This window comes from Pseudorca crassidens, chromosome 6, assembly GCF_039906515.1.
Source record: "Pseudorca crassidens isolate mPseCra1 chromosome 6, mPseCra1.hap1, whole genome shotgun sequence".
NCBI classification, from domain to species: Eukaryota; Metazoa; Chordata; class Mammalia; order Artiodactyla; family Delphinidae; genus Pseudorca; species Pseudorca crassidens.
Genome location: NC_090301.1, coordinates 59,354,986 through 59,376,304, shown reverse-complemented (window position 1 = coordinate 59,376,304; position 21,319 = coordinate 59,354,986). Strand labels below are relative to the sequence as shown.

The 21,319-nt window shown below is 38.2% G+C and overlaps 1 protein-coding gene across 6 annotated transcripts in view; it reads left to right on the top strand.

The window, feature by feature from the left end:
- MAP3K20 (mitogen-activated protein kinase kinase kinase 20) overlaps positions 1–21,319 on the top strand; it is a 174,424-nt gene that overhangs the window by 90,987 nt on the left and 62,118 nt on the right. For all 6 annotated transcript variants that reach the window (XM_067741514.1, XM_067741517.1, XM_067741518.1 and 3 more), the window contains exons 5-9: positions 1,741–1,806; positions 5,453–5,481; positions 5,600–5,737; positions 11,792–11,878; positions 17,353–17,427. In XM_067741514.1, the coding sequence (XP_067597615.1) occupies positions 1,741–1,806; positions 5,453–5,481; positions 5,600–5,737; positions 11,792–11,878; positions 17,353–17,427 (395 nt within the window). The remainder of the gene's footprint in view (positions 1–1,740; positions 1,807–5,452; positions 5,482–5,599; positions 5,738–11,791; positions 11,879–17,352; positions 17,428–21,319) is intronic.

Sequence of the window (21,319 nt, the reverse complement as noted above, 5' to 3'; positions counted from 1 at the left end):
ATAGAATTTTATATGATTTTGATTACAACTTTTTATGTACACTAAATATTCTATAAATGTATACTATATGTTATACACAAATAATTTACAACACTTTTTCTCGTAATAGCTGCCATGAGGAAGAAAAGTGCCTGTATTTAAAGCTTCTGTGCTTGAGCGGTTTTTGAAATTCTTTATTGTCAGCAAATGTAGAAATGATCTAGGTCTACCTCTAATAGTTAATTAAATAGTTTCTACCTGAAAAATTATTCAGGAATTTGATTCTTAAAGAAAAAGAGAAATAACTATGAAATTCTGTCATAAAAATTATTAAAAGTTACCTGAGTTGTAGCTTTTGAATTTTCAGAGCTTCGAATATGTAGAACTTAATATTAGAAGAAATATTTCTTTTATTCCAGTTATATCTTGTTTAAGATCATTTGAATTACTAATACTTTTGTTGACTCTTCAGTAATATCTTTATATGGCAAGAGTTTAAATTTTTTGAAACTTTTCTTTGTTCTTTCATGATTCTTCACTATATAATAACCAGAATGTAGAAAATAATAGATTATTTTTAAAATTAGCTTTTATAAAACTGAAATTTTCTATATACTGAAAAAAAGAACCAAGGCCTAGTTATTAAATTATTTTTCAATAGATAGTTCATTAGGGCTTCCCTGGTGGCGCAGTGGTTGAGAGTCCACCTGCCGATGCAGGGGACACCGGTCCGGGAGGATCCCACATGCCGCGGAGCGGCTGGGCCCGTGAGCCATGGCCGCTGAGCCTGCGCTTCCGGAGCCTGTGCTCCACAATGGGAGAGGCCACAGCAGTGAGAGGCCCGCATATCACAAAAAAAAAAAAAAAAAAAAAGGTAGTTCATTAACCAAAGGAACCTGTTTGATTGGGGTGAGGGGCTATTCCATTGTTTAGAAAAGACAACTTGAGAAATAAAGAGAGGAAATGTTTCAGTAGAAAATGCTCTTGTTCTTTATTCTAAGGGGATTAGACTATAAATCCTGGGAAAGAGTCATTTTTTAATTCAAAATAATGAAACTCTATATACATCCAATTTACTGAAGTAACCTGATTTTCAATATGTTGTAGAGAATTTTGGAGTACATTTAAATATATATTATGTCGAAGATTTATCCTTGTAAGAAGAATAAAATATTTTGTAACTACTGTATATTTTTCTATCTGAGAATCCCCAAATCCTTTACCAACCACAACTAATGAATCCAACCAGTTCTCGCCACCCCTACCCCACCTCCACTCCCAGGGTCTTACTGGAATGAGTACTGAGAAACCAAGCTTCACTGGGTAACTGCAGACATGCAAATGAAAACTGAAATTTTTGGTCAGAACTTTGGCTGATTTAGAAGGCAGTTGGTAGTATAGAATACCTTAGTCATTGGAGCATTTCTTCCAGTGGTATCTGTGCTATTTTCATGCAGACTCCAGAAAATTAAGGTGTCCTTATTGGGTATTATAAGAAGCTAGCTTTATCCACAATCAAATTCCAACTTCTAAGAGGTTAAAGCACATAAATTTTTCTTAGCATATAAATTTTCTTAATGTGGGCATATCCTGTCCCTATTTTATCCATCATGGAAGAACAGAGCACATGAATTTAGTTTTTGCTATTAAATCCTTCGCAAAAATGTGGAAAGTAATACTGATGTTTAAAATAGAAAGGTAATACTGATGCAGTGTTGAAAAATTATATTAATAGGCCTTTCTTCCTTTTTGTACAAAAAGGAATGCACTATTTACATATGGAGGCTCCTGTCAAGGTGATTCACAGAGATCTCAAGTCAAGAAATGGTAACGTAGTCATATGTTTTTATTTTACCTATTTTATTATAAGATACATGCACCGTTGTATAGAAATAGGCATCACGCTTTCCATCTCTTTTGTAACCTGCTGTTTTGACTCACTGCTGATACTGTGAAAATCTTTCCTCTATTAATAAATGTTAAAATCCTCCACATTATTTCAAGAGGCTGCATAGTATTCCACTGTATAAGTAGCACAGAATATGGACATTTGGATTGTTTACATTATTTTTTCTATAAGAAATGTTGAAGTTAATACTTCTCAGTAGAAATTTTCAACACATCCCTAATTATTTCTCTAGAATCATTTTCTAAAACAGGTATTGCTGGTCAAAGCACATAGTTGTGTATTTCTAGTTCTTCTATTTTTAGATGGCTCTCTGTACTAGCAGTTTGGAGTTTTGTTCTTGTTACTCCTGAGTTATTTGGTGTAAATTTTTTATGTCACTCACATTACCCGAAGGAGTGCCCAAAAATGATCAGCACAGGTTTGGAAAGTAAGAGCTTTCTTTTTCTTCTTCTCTACTTCCTAAAGTTTATTTATGATCCTGTATTTTATAATGCGGAGAGTGAGCACTTTTAAATGGCAGGATTAGATGTTACCTTCAAGTAGGAGTGGTAATAGAATGCTTTGTCCATTACATCACTTGAAAATTAATGGAAAAAGGCAGTGGGATTATTTAGCTAGCCAGCACTCAGAGTTTGCCTCAGAGTTTGCTACTTAAAAACAAAAAATCTTGCTATCAATTCATTCACATGCTTTAATTTTTTACTTGCTTTCTAAGTGATTCTTCTAAGTATGGAGGAGGAGGAAAACAATTTATTTTTAGAAAATCTTTAAATCACTGCAGTTAAAATGGGTAACTGCTAATAGTGTGGTCCTTAGAATGGGTAGTCGTGGCCAGCCGAGGAAGAGAACTCGGGAATCCAACCAGCTGCCCAGGACCTTGATGCTTGCGGGGGTGGAGAAGGGGAAGTTGTCAGCAGCTGCCACTCCTCAGCAGTCCAGGTTGGACCAGCACCCTGACCCTGACAGTTCACTCTGGCTGATTGTTCTTGCCCTTTTCTAGGTTTCATCACTTATCCTTTGGCTTTTCTTAGACATAAGCTTCCTGGAGCTAAATACTTTTAATATATATTGGCTAGCAGGAGGTCATTAGGAAATAATACAGAATCTAGTAGGAAGTATCAGAGTTTTATGACTTTGTACATTTTCAGTTCTTGCTCAGAGTTTCAATCTAAATAAGTTGTTTAACATCTCTCCTTTTAATCTAGTTTACCAGTATATCCTATATATCCCATGAGAGGAGAATGGTTAAATTATCCAAGATGTCATTATGAAGACTAACAATGGAGAATGTTCCCATTTTTAGAAATTACAGTTTGAGGGCTTCCCTGGTGGCACAGTGGTTAAGAATCCGCCTGCCAGTGCAGGGGACACGGGTATGAGCCCTGGTCCGGGAAGATCCCACATGCCACGGAGCAACTAAGCCCATGCGCAGCAACTGCTGAGCCTGCGCTCTAGGGCCCATGCTCCGCAACAAGAGAAGCCACCGCAATGAGAAGCCCACGCACCGCACAGAGGAGTAGTCACTGCTCGCCACAACTAGAGAAAGCCCGTGCACAGCAACGAAGACCCAACACAGCCAAAAATAAATAAATATAATAAATAAATTTAAAATAAATAAATAAATAAATCTATATAACTTAGAAAATGAAAGTCCTACTATTCTGTCTCCATCCCCACCCCAAAACTGTTAAAAGTTTGATCTATATTGTTTCAGTGTGTTTGTGTTTTCACATCAAGTAACTACACAAACTGTAAATTTATTTTTGGCTGCGTTGGGTCTTCGTTGCTGTGCGTGGGCTTTCTCTAGTTGCAGTGAGCAGGGGCTACTCATCGTTGCGGTGCACAGGCTTCCCATTGCAGTGACTCACAAGATACGTATGTGAATATGTTCAATAAGCAGATAGATATATAGTTTTGAGGCTGAGATCTATTTGAGAGTGTTAAGATGTAGTTGGGGCTTTTATGGGAGTGGGCGAATAAGAGCATAAGAAGGGAGAAGGCCAAGGGCAGAATCCTGAAGGAATGTTTCTAGCCTTTCCTTTGTAAGCCACACAGTGCCTTGAACATGGTAGTTTAGCAATACTTATTAGCTGTTACTAATGACCTTGATAAGTGGAGAAAATAACCTTTGCATGATCCAGTACACAGAAATAGCCTAAGGGTAAATTTGATACTATATATAATTAAGCTATACATTTTTTCAAATAAAAATATAAATATTGTTAATACTATATTCAGTTATTTAAAAAATACTTCTACTTTTTTATCATAAGATTAATAAGTGTTCATTAAAAAAGTCTAACATTATAAATCTGTGTACTAAAATGTACTGTGTCCAAGTTGATCTTTTCATCTTCTGCCTACCCCCCAAAAAAATTATTCCTTCATTCCCTTCTCGGTGAGTGACAATACCAGTTGTCTAATCCAGTAATCAAATAAAAAGGAATTACAGTTCGATTGCAGAGTTCCTGTTCTAACCATTATGCTGTATTGCCTCTATTTTATTTCCTCTTTGAGTTCTCTTCCTCCTCCCCCATAGCCAATAATCCAAGCCCAGTTGATTCTGCTTCCTGTTTCTTGACTCGGTCCACTTCTCTCCTGTCCTTTGCCACAGCCTTAGTGCAGGCATCCTCATCTCTCTTGGACTACAACACTGGTGCACACAGTGATCTACTTACCTGTGTTCTGTTCCCCTCTGCACATTTGACCGTTTCATTCCTCCACTTAAAATCATTCATTGCCTTTCCGTTTCTCACAAAGGCTCTTCTGGACCTGGCCTGTGCCTTTTCCTCTGCTCCTGACCTTTTGCACAAGCTCACTCTTCTGCTTAGAAAACTGCTTTCCTCCCCCAGGTCTCCTCTTTCTCGTTAGCATAGCATCATTTCTTCCAGGAAACTTCAACCTCCTTACACTGTGACTTCTTAGACTGCTCTTTGGTCCTATGGCAGTCTCCATGCCTCTCATCATGGAACTTATCCCGCTTTATTATAGATGTTTAACTGTCTTTACCATTAGACTGTAATCTCTACCAGAGCTGAGACAATGTCAGTCTTGCTCACCTTCCTCTGCTAGAACATAGTACATGGCCTTGCCCATAGTATATGCTCAACAAATATTTGTTAAATGAATGAATGTATGAATAAGTAAATAAATGAGTATTATCTCTGCCTTCAAGAAAATTACTCTTCAACTGGGAGGAAAAACCATATATACCATGAAGTAATAATGCTAATTATTCCTCAGTATCATGTTGACGGTCTAGTGGCAGAACCCAAGTAAAAATTTGGTTCTCTTGACTACTCCTAATCTATGCCTTTTTTGCTGGACACTACTGCATTTAATTTAAACCAGTGTTTTGAAGCCTTTTTTAATCAGCACCTCATAGAATTAGTTTTTTATTTTTATTTTAATGTCAGCTCCTTTTTACAAAATCCTCAGTGCAGTAAATACTTTAATTTTACCTTTCATAATGCCATATGGAAGATAGAAATAGAAGTTTATAATATTTTTCAGTATAACTCAAATTAGATGAGTTTCATAATTTATCTTTTTTTTTCCTTTTAGTTGTTATTGCTGCTGATGGGGTGTTGAAGGTAGGACTCTTTATTTTAATTTTTTAAAATTCCGTTAATTTCAGATGTAGGTTTTGTGACTGGTAATTCTTGTATTAGTCAGTGAGTAAAAAGTTGATACTCGTTTCTCTTTTCTCAGATCTGCGATTTTGGTGCCTCTCGCTTCCACAACCACACAACGCACATGTCCTTGGTTGGAACTTTCCCATGGATGGCTCCAGAAGTTATCCAGAGTCTCCCTGTGTCTGAAACTTGTGACACATATTCCTATGGTGTGGTGAGTTCATTTCTTATTTTTTGTTGCTAAAGGACATGCAAAAAGCAAACAACTTGCAGAAGCGGGGTATGACAATTTAACCCAGTTTTAAAACAATGGTGCTGTTTCTGGTGGAATGCCCAGAGCAGTGGCAGCAGAGAGAATATTTTCTAATTACTAGAAAGTTTACTTTGATCATTTTTATGCATCTGAGTTATTTTGTCCTGTGTTGAGAAGAAGCCAGTGCCATCGCAAGAAGCAAATTTAGATGGAACCTAAAACAGTGTTGGGCCTGATGCCCTCCTGTGGAGAGTGCCTTCCTGGGTGGACATATGTCTGTAGAATATCTCTGCAAGTCAGTGGATACAATGTGGAACAGGACTTCGTTGTCATGTGTTGCTCAGAAACCACCAATGGATCTGCCAAATGAGTTAATTAACAGGAAATGTCAACCGTTAAACTGATTAGTGAATTTCTGGAGAATACAGAAGAAAATGTGCTTATCATCTAGCACATAGCCTTGCCCATGTCTGCTGCAATGGCTGTCTGAAGCATGAATCTAAGGTCTCACATAAGAATACCAGCAGAGCAACATAGTTACAAGAACAGAATAATGTGCCGGTGGGTCGGGAGGTGGGATGCTCAAGGAAGAGAGACCACAGGAATGAAGTGAAGGAGCAGAAGCTGCTAGAGGAGTTTTGAGATGGATCATTCTTGAGGAATAAGTTGTATCTGAATTAGCAGAGAGAAGGAAGTGGGGGCAATGGGGGAGAAGAGGCAGGGAGGGGAGAGTGGACAGGGAGTTTCCTTGGTGGACGAAGGAATTTGTTGCCCTTTTTTGAGGATAAGTTTTTTATCCCTAAAAATGCTGTATTTCCTTTAAAAAGTCCAAAATAGTGTTTGGAACCCCCTGTCTTCGCCTCTCATCTCCTGATCATATTGCCTCTCTATTTTATAACTTCTTAAAAGGAGACTTTCATAATAATGGGGAAAAAGCAGTCTTAACTGTAGACCAAATCAACATGCCTCTTCTTCCTGAACTTCTGTGTTTTCAACTGAAGGTGACAGCTGATAGCACAGGAGACCAACACTGTCAAACCCATTCCTTTTTCTTTAGAGTTCATCAGTCTCTAGGTAATTAATGCTAGCCTCAGTAGGTTCTGGGCTGGTTTCAGTTAGCTAGCTTTTTCTAAATCATTACTACATCTTATGTATACCAAATTAATATAATAGCAATTTTGTTGGCTATTGAAAAAAATCATTTCATGAATGAAATATATGTTTTTGATGAAAGGCTAGAATTGTAAAAGTTGGAAGACAGTAGTAGCATCAGGTTAAATACTTAATTTTCCTTAATTCTTTGTGCTTCTAAGAATGAAGGCTATAACCTATTTTAGACAGTGATAAAATAATTCTTATCAAAAGAAAGAGAAAAAACCAAAAGTTCCTGAAGAAATATATTCTAAAGCTGGTCCCGTATGTCACAAGTTACTACGTTCTAACCATTCTACAAATCATCTGCTGGGGAGTCTGAAAATGGGGAAATTTGTTGCGATTTAAGACTGTTTGTGAGATTATTTCCTCTTAATGAAGTTATGTTCCTCTTTTTTTTTTTTTTTTTTTTTGCGGTATGCGGGCCTCTCACTGTTGTGGCCTCTCCCGTTGCGGAGCACAGGATCCAGACGTGCAGGCTCAGCGGCCATGGCTCACGGGCCCAGCCGCTCCGCGGCATGTGGGATCTTCCCAGACCGGGGCACGAACCCGTGTCCTCTGCATCGGCAGGTGGACTCTCAACCACTGCGCCACCAGGGAAGCCCTATGTTCCTCATTTTTAAGCAAAAATCTATTTATTGTGTCAGGCACTGTGCTAGACACCAACTTAGGGCAATTTACATTTTACTTTGCCTGCTCCTTGGGACCAGTGTCTCATTTTATCCTGTGGAAACAGGAGCCAGCAAACTTTTTCTATAAAGGCCAGACAGTAAATATTTTAGACTACGAGGGCCACTTACAATCTCTGTTGCATATTCTTTTGTTTTTTACAACTCTTTAAAACCGGTAAAACCACTCTGCCATCTGTAGCAGACTGACATTTGAGACCCCTGTGGAACCCTCTTATTCAAGATAGGAAGACAAGCCACATGGCTGAAGAACGGTTCCTAGTATTTTGATAAGGGACCACAATTCTCACTCTTTCCCATTGCATGTTAGTTTTAAAACAGGGGCTACTCTTTTGCTATCTTAAAGAGAGGGGTTTACTCGGAATGCTGGTTATTCTTACCCCATAGCTGCATCAGCAGAATTCCATTCAGAAAAGTGCACATGTGCTCATTTAATTATAAATGACAAATCAGGATTTTATTTAATTCTGACCCCTTCCCATAGTACTGTCAATTAACACCATTAGTGAAAGAAAAAGTACAAGGCATGCTTTACTGAGCCTTTTTGTTTAAACAATCAGTTTTTTTTTTTTTAATGAAAATAGCGTTACATGTCCCTAAAAGAGCAGTAGAGGACAGTTATTAAGGTAGGGGCCATGTTAGCTGTAGAAGTTTATAGTGCATAAACCTTGAAAATTATATCTATCTATAGGAGAGCAATGCGGGCATTTAGAATTTTTGATGTCCTTTCAAAACAGGTGAGTAACCAGAACTCCTTTGTCAGTAGGTGCATCTGTTTGCAGAAAACATACCAGGGTTCATTAAAAAGCCTGTTCCATTAATTGAGCTCCCACCCACAGAGCAGTCACATGCAGATGAATAAGAACATAAAAAACAGTTGTCCCTTTTTTGAAACCCATCCCCCAAACCCCAATATATGTTTGCTTTTTATTTTTCTTTCTCAGACCTGCTGTAAGAATTTAGCCCTTCATAGTCTCAAAGTCCCTAGCCCTCCCCAGTTTAATTAACCTCTGTTTCTTCTTAACACATGAGGAGATGAGCCAGCCTTGTATAGCCCTGAAATAAACGTGCTGGTGAAATGCCAGAAATGGATCTTGTGATCCTTGCTTCTGCGCTGGTATTCGCTAGGCAGGCAATTGTTTCTGTTTTATAAGGCAGTAGGTTTTTTCTACCCCCTTCTGGTGACTTCTCTTGAAGGACTAAACCAGGAGTGTTTAGGATATTATCCACGAAAAAGAAAAGACTTCAGGAGAGCCAAAATCATTGAAGAATTAGCCTTCTGAGAACTCAAGACCTAGCCACTCTTTAAAAACAAAGCTCTCCTGAGGACAATGCAGAAAGGATTACCTTCTCAGAAGCTTCTCAGCCAAAACCAGCTTTGAAAATAGAGTAGCTTAAGAGCGAGCATCACTGCCTCACTTGTCTCTGAGCCCTGTTCCAGAACCAGCCCGGCTCAGGTAATGGCTTTCCATTGTTTGTAAAAGAAAAGGCAGGAAAAGTACACAGCCTTGTCCAAGTTTCTCTTCTGTAAACTGAAAATAGAAATTTCCCTTGTGAACCCAGTTTAAACATGGGGATGTCTCAATATAAAATGAGTTGGAAAATATTTTTAAGGTGAAAGATCACAAAAACGTTTGGCCTGCATTTTCCATAACTGATATTTTCAGTCACAGTTTAATATACTTTTTGACCTCTAAGTGACTTCCTCCACAAAGTTACATTTTTTGTGCCACATGTCATTTCGTTCAGTAGAAAAAGCTGTTGTCCTATCTCATACCACCTACTTTTTTGACACATTTCTGAATGGTGAATAAATAATAGGAAATCTTGAGATGTGCTGATCCTGGAATTAAACTAAAGACCTCATTTGGGCTTCAGGACCCCGTGGTTAAGGACACCATCCCCGCCATCCTTGCCAGTTTCACGTCCATCAAGTGGCTCCCTCAGCTGTGGTAGCTCTTTAGAGACACAGAGAGGGAGTAGAATGAAACTATCTTATTTTTTCCAGGATTAGAACCCTCGGAGAAATATAACTCGGGTCTTATTAGATTTTTGGACACTTTCCAGCTGAATATTTTGGGATAAAGAATGACATAAATCTTTTTCTGGTGTCACTCCCCAGGCTCTTGGTTCTGCATCTTACCCCACAAAACCCAGGCCGCCTTTGTGCACATGTGTGCGCATGTGCAGTGTATTGTGCAGGCAGGCCAGACTCCAGAAGGAGGGGTGCAAGGCTGCTTATCCAGACGTTTTGGGGTCCAGGGCATTAGATTTATTTGAGGCAGTCATCCTTCCCATTCTCCTTAGGAATGCCAAATCCGTTCACTTACTTGCCCTTCATAAGCCTTCCCCTCCCCAATCCCACCACCGGGAGGGTGGTAATTGCAACAAACTGAGGGGCTTCATTTCCTGCTCAGCCCTCTTGCTGCCTCTGTCCCCCACCCCAGCCCCGTGCCGCCCTGTGTCAGGTTACCACACACCTGTTCTAGTTCTCACCCTTTCTTTACTTTCAGTGTTTGCTGGAATCATCCCCTTCTGGGATGCCCCTTACCTTTTCCTAAGCACTTCTGTGACTCGAATAGAATTATTCAGTAGCTCTTCTAAAGAAGTACCTGACACACTTGATTAAAAGCCCGAAGAGGTTTCAGTGAATTTCTTTTCCTCCTGCTTGAGCAGCGTCTGCCAGTTTCCCTGATTTTGCTGCTAATTATCTTCGTATTAGCCAGAATTCATTTAACATGTTATGGCTCCAGTAAGACCGAGAGCGCTGGCTGAGGAAATCGTGCATATTGGATTCCCTTGAATAGTGTATATATCCTCAATCTACATTCTTATTTAGAAATGGGTTTTTGTTTTTAGAACAACAGAAGTGTAAATCAGAGGTGCTGAATTCGCTTCTGCCATGGCTCCATACCGAAAGTAGGGCCCGCTGCATTCTCTCTTATACTGTAGCTCTTCCCTCTCTACAATTACATGTGGTCAAGACCTTGACCTTCAGGGGTGAGACAGCAAATTCATATTCTAGCTCTGCCACCTGGTAACTCAGTGCCTTTGGGCAAGTTTATTCAACTTCCTTAAACCTTAGTTTCCTCATCTATACAATGAGAATGATACCTCTCTGATGGGATTGAGATTAATCATGATAACATACCAAAAGGGTTTAACAGAGTAACTGGAACATAATCACTCAATAAATGATAGTGGTTGTTATTATTACGATTATCGTTGAAAAAATTATAATTGTTTTTGCACTTCACAAAAGTATTGGTAGATTCAAATCTTAATACTCGTGTATAAATAGAGAAAGAAACTGAATGTAAAAATCTCCGTTACTCAGAGTTTAAAGAGAATACCAAATCATTGGCTGTTTTCAGCATTTCCAGCATCAGTGTGCTTCAGTACAAACTTATTAATCCTGCTAATCTCAAGGATTGCAGAGAGATAACACAAACATAAATTTGCACACGCATGAACACACACGCATACACAGCCTATATATATGTATATATATAAGACGCTTATTACATTTTAGAATATAGTATAATAAATTATGTGGTAGGTGGAGGAACATGAATCCCTTAGACTGACTCATTTTGAGAGAGATTTCTCCAAAGCACAAAATCTAAATGTTACAGTTTGGCGAGTACCTACCATTGTGGAGGAAGTGGTTTAGCCAGTGATTTGGATTTGGCCCTCGATTTTTTTTTTTTTATGATACCATTATCGAACCTTTGAAAATATGGTTGAATTCCCAGTTATTATCTTATAGAGCAGTTTATCAGAGATTGAAGGTGCAAAAGAGTTTTGACCAACAAAATATAAAATCTAGTTTGTGGTGATACATGAGAATGCTGTTAATTTACAAGATACAGTTAAATCACGGAGGCCCACTAGTTTCATAAACTTTTAAGCCTGGCTCTAGATATTCTAATTCCTAAACCAGATTTTTTGTTTTTAATATAAAAAAAGAACAGCAACAACAACAGCTAAAAAATATATATATATATAAAATATATGGAAGAAGTCCTCTGCATGGATATATACATTTTGCCCAAGTTTCTACAGATGGAGTTGGTTGTGCCTGGTAACTGGATACAGTTAAATGTTAAAGTTTCAGTAATATACCAAAAATATGAAGTACAAGAATAAAAATTCCATTTTCTTTTTGTTCCAGGTTCTCTGGGAGATGCTAACAAGGGAGGCCCCCTTTAAAGGTCTGGAAGGATTACAAGTAGCTTGGCTTGTAGTGGAAAAAAACGAGGTAAGTCTGCGATTCTCCATTCAGGTACATAGATCAGAAAACAGTATTGGGGTTTTGCAAAAGACTTTTTCATCTTCTTCAAATTGAAAGTAAGTTCACGCTTATGGAAAGATTAGCAGTAGGAGCTAACACAAAGGGTCAAAGTGATGTTATTCCTCATGAATGGACCCTTTACATCTAATTGTTGCAGCTTCACGTCGTGATGCTGTAGATCAAAAATTGTACAAGTACTGTACTAGTTTCTCAGTCTCAATTGTAAAACCTAGGGGTTTGTTCTTAGTGATGAAAGAAGCCATTGCGTCCAAGGTAGGGGAACAGTTTTAACTCCATCTCCTGCGTTTAGGACATCTTTTTTACTGTCCGGGAGTTGGTATATCTGTAAGAGACCTTCAGCTACTTCAACTTACCTCTCCCAGCAGGAGTCACTATAGTACAAGAAACTGTCGCTTAGATGAGAATTTCAAAAATAAAAGAAGAAAAAATAGTTTCAAAAAAGGGAAAAATTACAGTTTTGCCACCTACGTTGAACACTACATTGAAGATGAGCTCCTCACTGGAATTGGCGAGGCAGTGGCATAACTGTTCCCTTCTTCATGCAGAGCCTTTCCATTTCAAAAGAACTTCAGTGGCGTAAACACCGTTTGTGCTGTGTCCCCAGCCTCGCTTTTCTTCTTCCCACAAATTGAGGCTTTCCGTTAGTTGGACCCATGAGCCAACATCAGAGAACATGGTACATTCATATCAAAGACAGCAAATACATTTTGAAAGGTTTAAAATTGTGACTGAAACGCACAGCCATGGAAATTCTCAGCATAAGGATGAAGCATCCATTATCAAGGTATTATGAGAAGTTAGATCAAGTAATGGAAGCACGCAGTTGTCTTTGCAACGCTGTAAAACAACTTTATTTCACAAAACTTCTTCATTTCCACATCTTATCTGTGCCCTTCACAAAAGGGAAGGGTGCAGGCTTAGGGTAAAATAATTTGCAAAACGGTGAATGTGTAGCAATATTCCCCTTTTAACGCTTTAAAAGAATTAGATTGATCCGCTCCCCATGTGAGTGCAGGAGCAAACTAGATCAATCAAAAAGCTGCTATTGACTGAGAGAAACCAAGTTTCCATATTTTAGATCACATAATTCATGGTTACCTTATTAATTTGTCCTTCTGAGCCATTGAGAATGGATGAAATGTTCATGATAGCTGAACTTGATGGGAGAGAGCTGCCAATTTAAGAAAAATAAAAAGATGTTATATTCAAGAATGTGTCTTACTCATTGTTTCACAGAGGCTGTTCTGTTTTAATTAAATGGGATGGTTATTCCTGGTGTGCTATTAAATCAGACCTCACACACAGGGTAACTGATTATCTCATGGTATGAGAACCCACTTGATTCTGTTCAGTTTCTTTTGCCAGTGAGATGATTAGACGTGTAGTTCTGGGTTGACAAATAGAGTGAAGAAGATTATTGACCTTCTGTTGACTTTGGAGCAGAACACTCAATGTCATTTTTTCCCTCTGTATCGTTTCAAGATAAACTAGGAGGAAATTTTTTTTTAAAGCTGACTGGACCCTCCAAATATGTATAAGACAGAGTAATTAATATTTTTAATATTTCATTTAAAGGAGGACAGAAAAGGTGTGAATCTAAAGCACTTTAAAAACAAAGAGAAAAATGAATTTAGAAGCTGCCTTTGAGTAGCTGACTTGAGGGTTGAGAGTCCCCCATAAATTACCTTCAGAATCTCCTCAGCAGGCTACATGAGGAGGCCATCGCCCCCTTTCTCCCCAGGAATCCCCTAAAGTAGAGTGTCCGTGGTGTGATCTCATGATCAGCTAATAACAGACGGAGACTCTTCAAATGCCTCGCATACTATATTTATTAAATGAAATAGTCATTTGAAAGAAACCCACATGGTGAAGTAATTTTTCTCAACTTTCTAACGAACCTAATGAAAATTGGGTATTACAAGGGTATTTGTTTGTCTGTTCTCATTCTGCATATTTATTTCATTTAGCAGAATATGGAAATTAAGTTCAAATGTAGTTTCCATTGTCATCATTCAAGAAAATGTCTTCATTCTACCTCATAAATGGAGGCACTTATTACCAAAACAAATTCTGTTGAGGTAGCATTAAAATAATTCCCAAGGATTTATTTTATTTTACAATAAAATTGAGACTTTGACTTAAATACCATTTGTAAAAATCCCTTCAACTTCCAGTTATTTTATTTTAGTTATTTTTACTCTGGAATACCTTGCGCTATTGAGTTGAAAAGAGAAAGCTATAGTTTTTTTTAAGAGGCCTCATTGAAATAAAGGATGACATGTTTAAACTTTCAGAGAGACATTTTAAATGTGAGCTAGTCACACTAGAATGCTAGTCATCCTAGACTCATAGGAAGCTGCAAAAATATTACAAAGAATTCTGTGTGCCCTTCACCCTGCTTCCCCCACTGGTGAGACATAGGCATGGTATAGTATGAAAACCAGAAAACTGACACTGATACATTACTGTTAACCAGACTCTAGACCTTATTTGGTTTCACCATTTAGGATTGCTTTTTGCATCTATAGGAAGATCGATACTTTCTAAAAATTATATCTGAAGACCTTTAATTCCAAACCCTTAATAATGAAATAAGGTCTTCAAACAATCATTTTTCCTATTATTAAATCCTATTGAAACTAGAATCCATAAAGCACTGTTAAACTTTACAAAGCAAACAGTGAACTCATAGAAAGCATGAAATTAAGAGGGTATTACTAATAAATTTTAAAAACCTTACAGATGTGTCTATCTGCCTTTGTAATTTCCATAAAACTCAATTAGTAGTCATTCAGAGTGTTCTGGCATTATAATTCCTATCTTTATAAATGCTTAAATGTGTTTTATTCTAAGTAGCAAAATTACTATTCTTTGTTAACAGAAATCGTCAAAAACTTAATCCATTGTTCTTGACTACACTTTTAAAAAAGATAATGAACTTGACTTAAAAAATAATTATTGCATCTTATGTTGAAAATGGTGCAAAAAAGAATATGATCTTCTTAAAAATATCATGCCTAATTTAGTGATTAGGAAATATTTTAATTTTAAATTTGAAACTGTTTTATTTTAGAATATTTAAGTTTTAAGTAGTGTTGCAAACCTGGTGCTAATATCTGGTTATTTCAGGATGTTTTAATGAGTTAGGAATGCCCACAGTTACGTAATCAGGACTTAAATATTTTAGATTCTCTTTTAAAATACTTTTTAGTGTACCAAAATAATCCGTTACATGAAGTGTCTGAGTCTAGATTTAACTGATCTTTGACCATCTCAGATAATTTAAAATAATTATGTCTCCTTTTATAATGTCTTACATGTGGTATCTAAAAAGTTTGCCAGTAAGAAAAGATCAACATCCATATTCAGCCAGTTCACATTTCAGTTCTTGGGAAAATGTTGTGCTAAAGTTATGTTGAAAATGTTACCTTTTATGAAAACTTATTTTTCATTACACATGGAGTACATTCAGTCACATAATTGCAGTCACTGTTTTTACTAGTTGCCATCCCCAACCATCTTACTTTGTTTTTTAAGTAAACGCATGATTTTCCTTTTGACCTTCAACAAAAGGTTTCCAGTTTGCATTACAGTAAAATAATAGTACCATTTACTACATCTTGCTCTATTCTATGAAATCACAAGACCAGAAGTTGAAAAATGCTTAGTGTAGCCTCTAAGTTGGAGAGTTGTTTTTTTGTTTTTTTACTTTGCTTTAAAGTTTTATTTATTTTGGTTTATTTTTATTTTAATTCCAAATATAGATTGTCTGTTTTCTTGCCAAGGCAACTGTTTTTCTAGTTTTATACGTAGCCTCCCCCAAATCCAACTAAATTGTTTTCAGTTTTTTATTTGCAAAACTTCTTGGCAAAAAATACTGTAAAATAAATCTTCTTAGTACAGAGGTTCTCAGCTCTATCACATCCAATGCTCTCTTTATAACAACTATGTTAATGCTTCGTCTTCTTCCCTGAAATGAAATTCAGAGGTAGTACAACATTGTATCTTAAGCCAACATGTTGCTCTAAATGTAATATAAGGAAGAAGTAAATATGTATTGCAATGGATAAATGCTCAGGCATAAAAACAGTAGAGGTGATGATGGAAGTTTTAGACGCTTCCACCTATGGATAAATAGAATTCAACAGCTACAAATGCAGAGTAGAAATGGGTTGTATTAATGATTCCAGTACCATGAGCAACACTGTTGTAGGCAAAATTTTCCCCAAATCTTGGTAAGGTTATGAATAATGCAAAAATCAATCTGCCCTTGATTTATTTTATTTAGTAGTTGCATTCATAGAATGTTCAGTGTATTTTTAAAATATCTTCAAAAATACTCTATTTATAAATCAGATTCTAAGGCTCAGAAAATTATAAGCCTCATTGTTTTCTTGTTTTACTCACATGAATGCACCCGGGGCATTTGAAGTTCGGTGGAATGCAGGAGAATTTTTAATCAGGGCTTTACTATATATCGAAAGATGGCCAGCATTCTTGACCTGCTCCAGGTGCAACCCTCCAGACTTTAAAACAAAAATGTCTCTGTAGGGCTTCCCTGGTGACGCAGTGGTTGAGAGTCCGCCTGCCGATGCAGGGGACACGGGTTCGTGCCCCGGTCCGGGAAGATCCCACATGCCGCGGAGCAGCTAAGCCCGTGAGCCACGGCTGCTGAGCCTGCGCGTCCGGAGCCTGTGCTCCGCAACGGGACAAAAAAACAAACAAACAAAAATGTCTCTGTAGATCTGTATACTGCCCCTGGGGGCATTACATGTCCTATGAGAACCACTGCTGTACAATGTTAGAACAAGACTAATCCTCACATTATAATCTTTGTTCTATCGAGTCCTTACAGTTTATGCATTTGACCAAAACTAAGCCATAAGGAGTCATCCATTCAGAATGTCTCATTTGCTGCTGAGAGAATGCACGCTTCTTTAAAATTATCTCTGTGCTCAAGATGTTTTCAGAAGTTGTACACCTATTGCCAAAGCTGAACTGTTTTCCTAGTTACCTGGCCTGTTTGCATATCTCATAGTTGCCTATAAAACTACAGTGATAGATGTGTGGTTTAGATTTAGTGTTTAAGTTAGTATTTAAGTATTCCAACTTGCCCCTCTCGTACTGGTTTCTTTTAGACTTGATTCTATATTTTGTTGCACCTGTTGTGCTGAACCCTATTTCTTCATCCATTGTGGTTCCTCTTTGGAGGAAAACGGTAACGTGTCTTTAGAGATTAGATGCTATGAACCTAAATGTAAATTCTCGCCAGTCACATATTAATCAATGCAAGTTTTAAATTTTATGTCTTGTTTATGCTACTAAATTAACTCTTTTATACCTTTCAATTAGAATTTCCTTCCTTTAATGAGAAAATCCTTGTGTTTTGTTTTGATTGATTTTTTCTTTCCCTGTTACAGAGATTAACCATTCCAAGCAGTTGCCCCAGGAGTTTTGCTGAACTGTTACATCAGTGTTGGGAAGCTGATGCCAAGGTACACACGCACACATGCACACACACACACATATATATTGTTGTTGTTGTTCTGAAATTTCACTTGTTTGTTTGGCCTTGACTTTTTAAAACTTGGGGTAATAAAATTCATTACAAAGCAAAGCTGGGTTGCTGTTCTTCCGAGCCCCAGATTGACTGTGAAGGCTTTCTGTTGACATCTACTTGTCTTGATCCCTAGAAATCATTACTGGGTCTTTCTTACAGCACTCTGGCATTCTTGAGTCAATAAAAAAGAATTTTGTTACCTTGTTTTTAATCTTTAATAGTAACTGTTGCACCTTCATGTTACACAGATGCTAGCACACAGTGCTTATTGTAAGCCAGGAACTGTTCCAAGCACTTTATGTATGTTAACTCATTTATTCCTCAGAATATCTCTGTGAACTAGGTAGTGTTATTATCCTCATTTTACACATGAACACAGGTTAATTAGTGAGCTCAAGACCACACAGCTAGTAAGTGGTGGAGCTGGAGGATGAAGCCAAACCAGCTGACATAAGTCCCTGTGCTTAACCACTACACCATATTGCCTTTCTAGCCAAACACCAGGCAAAGGTAGCACTTCTAGAGAATCTTGATACACACTCCCTGTGGAGTTTCAGTGATGTTTTTTAAGCTATCACAATAGAGTTGGAGAAATTCCAAAAATTAAGGCTTTCATGTGGTTATCCCATTCGAGCATGAATGGCTCATTTCCTTTCCCCCGCAAAGATCTGTTTAAAAGACTCTTATAGGGCTTCCCTGGTGGCGCAGTGGTTGAGAGTCCACCTGCCGATGCAGGGGACATGGGTTCGCGCCCCTGTCCGGGAAGATCTCACGTGCTGCGGAGCGGCTGGGCCCGTGAGCCGTGGCCGCTGAGCCTGCGCGTCCGGAGCCTGTGCTCCGCAACGGGAGAGGCCACAACAGTGAGAAGCCCGCGTACCGCAAAAAAAAAAAAAAAAAGACTCTTACATACATACAGAAATGTTTATAGGTAAAATGATAGGTGAGTCTCGGATTTGCTTCAAAATAAAGTGAAGAGAAATGGATGATGGTATAGATTAAATACCGTCATCCATGATAATTTTTGAAGTGATAGGTATATAGAGGGTCATTATATTGTTCTCTGTACTTTCTCATATGTTTGGAATTTTCCATAATAAAAAGATAAAAATTAAAAAGATCCTCACAGATTAAATATTGGAATAAGAGAGATACACTCAAGGGACTTCCCCGGTAGTCCCTTGGGTAAGACACTGCGTGCCCAATGCAGGGTGCCGGGGTTTGATCCCTGGTCGGGGAACTAGATCCCGCATGTGTGCTGCAACTGAGTCCGCATGCCACAACTAAGGATCCTATGTGCTGCAATGAAGATCCCTCGTGCCGCGACCAAGACCCGGTGTAGCCAAAAATAAATAAATAAATAGTTAAAAAATAATAATAATAGGGGGCTTCCCTGGTGGTGCAGTGGTTAAGAATCCGCCTGCAAATGCAGGGGACACAGGTTCAAGCCCTGGTCCAGGAAGATCCCACATGCTGCGGAGCAACTAAGCCCTTGCGCCACAACTACTGAGGCTGCACTCTACAGCCTGTGAGCCACAACTACTGAGCCCACGTGCCACAACTACTGAAACCCGTGTGCCTAGAGCCCATGCTCTGCAATGAGAGAAGCCGCAATGAGAATCCCACGCACCGCAACGAAGCATAGCCCCCGCTCACTGCATCTAGAGAAAACCCGCGTGCAGCAACAAAGACCCAACGCAGCCAAAAAATAATTAATTAATTAAAATAATAATAATAAAAGAGATACTCTCCAGAAAGGAACTAAAATTTTATAGTTCAAATTTGTCCGGTTTTTCATGGAAATAGGTGTATTACAAACTGACCTTTTAAATAGAGATCTAAAAAGAAAGATTTAAGAATGGAATTTCTCCCTTAATTTAAATGCAGTTCCTGTATGACCCCCAAGAAGAATGAATGATGATAACATATACAGCAGTTCCTCGGTATGGGGTGGGGGGTGGGGGGGATAGTTGGTTCCAGGACCCCAGGGGAATCCACGGATGCTCAAGTCCCATGTATCAAACGGCGTAGTTGAGTCAGGAACCCCCCGACCATCCTCGGGTTCAATAGCCTGTTCGAACTTGGGTTGATTGAATTCACCAATACGGAAACGTGCGTTTTGTCTAGTGGGAGTAACTTGTAACACTTGGTGAGTATGGGGATTGTGTTAGTATCAGGCAGAATTCATGTTGAATCATGAGTAGTGGTTTTCAGCACACTGTTCCACACCACAAGCGAGAACAGCTGAACACCAAGCACAGTAGTGCAGCCAGTAGCACAGCAAGGGACACGGACCGGAGAGGCCCCTCTGCCCCACGTGCTCCCTGTTGGCTGGGATGAGCGGTGCTTTGTCTTGGAAGAGTTTGTTGCTCTCCCCAGCCTTGTGCGTTTCACCTTTGGCCTGGTGAACCAGCAGCCTCCATCTGCTTTCACTCCCGTTCATCAAACTACCCTCACCCTTTTTTAAAGAGTCCTACATTTACTTAGTATTGTTTTTTATTAAGGAATTTAACAGTTTTTAAACTGTTAGTATTTTTATTTAGGTTTATTATTGTTTCATTAGTTTTTTTATGACAAAGTTGATAGGTTTTGAATGGTCTGTCCTGCCCCTGTGTAGGCCTTATTTTAGTGTGTGATTTTTTAGAATATGGGGATTTTTAAGCATTAAGAGAAATGCCTGCACTTTGCAACTAATCCAGTGGAAACTATAAGTGGCTATTTGCAAGCTTTCTGTAGAACATTTATTTTATACTATTAAAATACTACCATTTTCATACTCTACCACTTATATGTCCGTTGTGGCCCAGTTGGTAATTTTTGTAGTATTTTTCTCTCTGATGCTCAAGTAGAAATGTCACCTGAAGTTATGTGTGCTGAATTAGATGAATGCAACTAGATCTCTGTAATTTTAATTATATTTCAGTATGCAAAGCAGGTTTTGAGTTTCTTAATCAGAAACTCTGTATTATGTTAATTAAAATTCTAAGAATATACATTTATGGTGTATTAATTAAATGATAGTGTAAACACCTACACAACAAGGACATTAGGTCCAGAGTTGACGCCATGAAGTTGGCATGTCTCTATTGAACACGTAGTAAGCTGACCCTTTTTTAGGGTCAGAGGAATCTTGTGTTCTAGCCCCGTGAAGTATGAAGAATGTTTGAGATCAATTTTTATTTCCTAAATTCATGGCATTTTATTCTGATACAAATAATATATGCCCTCTATATTTGATTTGATTATGCATCCAGCTCACATTTCTGACTCTCTCATTGCTCTCTCCTCTAGACACACCTTACACACCTTTATTCCCTGAACATGTTCTTTTCCTTCTTTTCTTTTCTCCCCTGATTACTTCATCATCAAGCCTTCCCTGGTTATTCTGTTTACCCCTGTCCATACTAACTACTTCTTTTCCAAAACCATAGTCTGAGCTACTGCCTCATCTTGTGCTGTTGCATTTTTAAAAATACCTTTTCTTCCTAAATGGATTACAGGCTCCATGAGGGAATAGAGCTAGCTTTTCTTTGTTTCCCTATAGCATCTTACGTAAATTTAGTAAGTAGATGTACAATTTTTTGTTGACTCAAGTGGCCAGAGCAAGGTTTATTTCCTGAGAGGCACATTTTAGTTCTCTGGCTAGAAGTATATAGCAGTTCAACCAGGAGTGGGTGCCAGTCCTATGCCCATAGATAGAGCAATAGTTGGTTAAAGTATATTTTATTTCTTTTTTTTTCAGTCCTTAGACTCTAGAGTATTAACACATAGATTAAAATATTCAGCTCACCTATAGAAATATATTCTTTTGCAATGAGGAGTTAGAAATG